The 3,886-nt window shown below is 51.2% G+C and overlaps 1 protein-coding gene and 1 long non-coding RNA gene across 2 annotated transcripts in view; both read right to left on the bottom strand.

Moving 5' to 3' along the window:
- LY6G5C (lymphocyte antigen 6 complex, locus G5C) overlaps positions 1 to 3,237 on the bottom strand; it is a 4,154-nt gene extending 917 nt beyond the window's left edge. Inside the window, exons 1-2 of the mRNA XM_006772830.2 lie at positions 2,993 to 3,237; positions 1,100 to 1,267 (exon numbers count right to left, since the gene is read on the bottom strand). Of these exons, the coding sequence (XP_006772893.1) occupies positions 1,100 to 1,267; positions 2,993 to 3,113 (289 nt within the window). The 5' untranslated portion in view covers positions 3,114 to 3,237. The remainder of the gene's footprint in view (positions 1 to 1,099; positions 1,268 to 2,992) is intronic.
- Positions 3,238 to 3,317: 80 nt separating this feature from the next.
- LOC107184519 lies at positions 3,318 to 3,880 on the bottom strand. The gene is made up of 2 exons (XR_001515368.1): positions 3,771 to 3,880; positions 3,318 to 3,600 (listed from the first exon to the last, which is right to left on the bottom strand). It is a non-coding gene; the product is annotated as an uncharacterized LOC107184519 (long non-coding RNA).
- Positions 3,881 to 3,886: the final 6 nt, after the last annotated feature.

Below are 3,886 nucleotides of genomic sequence, written 5' to 3' on the forward strand. Positions count from 1 at the left end.
GCAGAGACTCCTGGAACTGGGCAGGGCAGGGAGTGCCAAGGAGAAGGAGTCTTATTATATTAACTCTGTTTTGCCGCCCGATATTAGACGGTGAAAAATCCCTGCCTGAGAGAGTTGAAGAGCGGAAGTCACCAGGTCCTACAAGTCCTACAGCGGGATGACAGGTGGGCCTGACGCCCAGGCGAGGAGCGCTGTGTGTGGGTTGGTGGGGCACGGACACTGTTGACAAACCGCTAGGGAAACGTTACGTTCCCATAACTGTTAAGTTTAAAAAGCAAGTGCAGAACAGTGTCTACAGGGCTATGTCCTGTTTGCGGGAGAAGGAGGTAAAGGTAGAGTACATATATATAGGGTGGGATGCCCAAAAAGATCACAGAAAGGGGAATCCAGACAAAAGAGTGGTTTTTGTTTTCGTGCGTGGGAGCTGGGGACAGTGTTGAACCAAGGGTGTGCAGCTATGTGGGAGGGTGCGAGGCGATGTGAATACAGGCAGCTCCCTGCAGTGGTGGTTGAGCGCCATCTCTGGAGCCACCACAGGTTGTGGCTCAGCCCGTGGGGACGGCAGGTGTGGGCTTTTCCCGGTCTCTTTCCTCAGCTGTGGAACACCTCAGAGGGCTGTAAGTGCCTAGCACAGTGCTTGGCCCAGAGGCTGTGTTAGGGTTTGTTAACTAAGAAGGTGAGCGGCCAGGTAGAAGAACCAGCATGAAGAACAAAGGGATGGACATTTTGGGGCAAGTGGAAAGTTGAGGGGAGGTGTCCAGAGGGCAATTTGTTGGACAGTGTGGCCACCGCTCAGACTCTGATGTGGCTGTGCGGACGCCAGGGAAGCAGGTAAGTTCCTCTGGGAGAGTGAAGTGGGAAGGTAGCCAAAGAACATGAACCCTTAAGGGTGAAGGAGACTGGAAGAGGTAGCTGGCCATCTCCAGGCTGGCGCCTGCGGAGGGTGGGACACTCAGCTGTGGGCTGAGAAGGGCAGGCGGTGGCGGGGGCGGTGGCGGTGGCGGTGGCGGTGGAGACAGGGACTGGCTCTGAAGGAGAGTTGGGGCTGGGAAATGTAGGGACTCGGATCTGGGCCCCAGACACACAGAAGGCAGCTTACTGTTCTTGATGAAGAGAGTCATACAGCTGCTGCCAGGGGAGGCCAGGCAGATGTCAGATCCCAGCAGGCACCCCAGCTCCTTGGTCTCCAAGAGGCACCGATAGCAGCGCAGGTATTTGGGGAACTCAGGTGGATAAGGGGGCTCTTGATTGACAGGTTCAGTTTTACCTAGAACACGGACAAACTCTGACCCCATGCTGCCTATTTTCCAGGTCAACCCCACTGTTTCCCTCCCCCATCTCAGAAAACCATAAAATCACCAATTCTTTACAACCATCCGGCCCAGCCAGTGTGGGTCAATGGTTGAGATTCGACCCATGAACCAGGAGGTTTGATTCCAGTCAAGGGCACATGCCTGGGTTGCAGGCTCGATCCCCAGTGGAGGTGTGCAGGAGGCAGCAGATCAATGATTCTCTTTCATCATTGATGTTTCAACCCCTCTGTCCCTCTCCCTTCCTCTTTGAAATCAATTAAAAACAAACAAACCCAGAAGTAAAAGCAAGAATACAGCATCACAGGATATGAAGAATCTCTGCTTTGTGCAGACAAGAGATTTCAAGCAGACCAGGCCCACATTCTTTGTTCGGTGGTCCTATCACAGGACAGACTCATTTCTCTCTCTTTTTTTTAATATTAAGATCACACTTTTTTAAAATTTTTATTGATTTCAGAGAGGGAGAGTGAGAGAGATAGATAGAAACATCAATGATGAGAAAGAATCATTAACCGGCTGCCTCCTGCACGCCCCCAACTGGGGACCGAGCCCACAACCTGGACATGTGTCCCTGACCCGAACTGAACCTGGGACCCTTCGTTCCATAGTCCAGTGCTCTATCCACTGATCCAAACCAGCTGGGGCAGGACAGACTCATATTAAACTTTGTCCACCAAAGCCCTCCCAACCACATGCATATATAGTTATCTCTTGGTATCCACAGGGATTGGTTCCAAATTGATACAAAAATCTGCTCAAGTCCCTTATATAAAAATAGGCCCCATGCAACCGCGGCAGCTGCCTCCACCCTCACAGCCCTGGCTTGGTCCAGAAGGTTGTCTGGAAGGATGTCCGGAAGGTTGTTTGGTTGTCTAGTCTAATTAGCATATTATGCTTTTATTATTATAGATGATGTAGTATTTGCATATAACCTATACACATCCTCCCAAATACATTAAATCATGTATAGATTACTTATAATACCTAATACAATGTAAATACTATATACTAGTATATAGATGTTATACTATATTCTTTAAGGAATAAAGACAGAAAAATGTCTGTACATGTTCAGTACAGACACAACCATCATAGGCCTAACTACATAGTACACATCAGCAACAATATCATTTAAAAAATATTTTTCATCCTCGGTTGAATCCAGGGATGCGGAACACGCACATATGGAGGACTGACTGTACATCTATCTCCCTCTTCCTCTGGTCCCTGGCCAAGACCACAGGTTAATGAGTCCCCAGTCCCAGCAGAGCACTTGGTGTGAGACAGATGCTGACAAATGTTCTGAATTCTGTTTCTATGGCGATGGTGCTTTGCAGCCAAGTGAGGAGGCTCTGAGGCTGATCCAGCCTCTTCCTACCCTGTGGATCTGGTGCTGTCATCAGCTTGCTCCCCAAACCCTCCCTATTCTGTGTTGTCCTGAGATGTTAATGGGTTCCCTTCAGTAACTCCATTCAGGTCATTGCTGTTAAGTGAGACAACCCTGGGGTGTCACTAGATGTCTCCCTCAGAGTGACCATCAGCGCATTAACAGTGCCCAGGCATTATCCCAGCAAGCCCACTCATCCCATCTTTCCTCCTGCCTGGGCAGATGTCCCCAACACCTGGTATCTGTGGGTTCCTCTACCCAGCAGGCCTTCGGATCCGTTCGAGCCACTTACCAAACACCAAGCTCATCACGACCAGCACTGTTAAGTGGACCATGTACAGAGCTTGGGGGGTGCCGTGGAGGCCCAGGGGCCCCAGACTCCGGCTGTGTGTGGGGCCTGCCGTAAAATGCATGACTGCCCACCAGCCTCCAGCATGCGCTTATATTGGTGGAAGAGAAGTTGGCCAAGAAGAAGGAGAGGGGCAACCCCATTTGGGGTGGAAATTAGAGCCAAAACATCCAGAAGGACAGAGTGTTCTCGCCCACGGCCTCTCTGGAACCTAACATCCTGGCTTGGGAACAGGAGCCGCAACAGGGGAATGAGAGAGACGGGAACATTCTTTATTTTAATATATATATTTTAGAGAGGAAGGGAGAGGGAGGTTTGAGGCATAAGACTCGCACACAGGCAGTTCCTCTGGGACGGGAGCTCCGGCTCCGTGGTTATCTACCCGGCCTTCTTAACGGGGAGACAAATCCAAAAGCAACGATGGGGCGGTGGAAGCCCGGCAAAGGGATTTCAGCAGAGGAATAACAGGACGGGCTTCGGTTTATGAGATTCTGAGGCGGGAACGGTCAGGCAGCTGTTCCCCAGCCCAGTCACTAGATGGGGGCCTGGTCCTGCAGAAGAGAAGCCGGGAAGCCAGAAAGTGAGTGAAGCTGAGAGTGCTCATGTAAATGTTTATTTTAGTTACAGTTCACTTCAGAAAAAATCGTTATTGTTGAAAGTATTACTTATGTCCCCCTTCTCCCCATCAGCCCCCGCGGCCCACCCCGGCCCCAGGCCTCACCATCTAATGGTCCGTGTCCGTGGGCCACGCGTGGACGCACACAGGTCTGGCTGGTTACTTCCCTCCCACCCCCCGCGCCTTCCCCCCGAGATTCCCACGCTGCTCCGTGCTTCCAC

Source organism: Myotis davidii, unplaced genomic scaffold (assembly GCF_000327345.1).
Source record: "Myotis davidii unplaced genomic scaffold, ASM32734v1 scaffold1006, whole genome shotgun sequence".
Lineage (NCBI taxonomy): Eukaryota > Metazoa > Chordata > Mammalia > Chiroptera > Vespertilionidae > Myotis > Myotis davidii.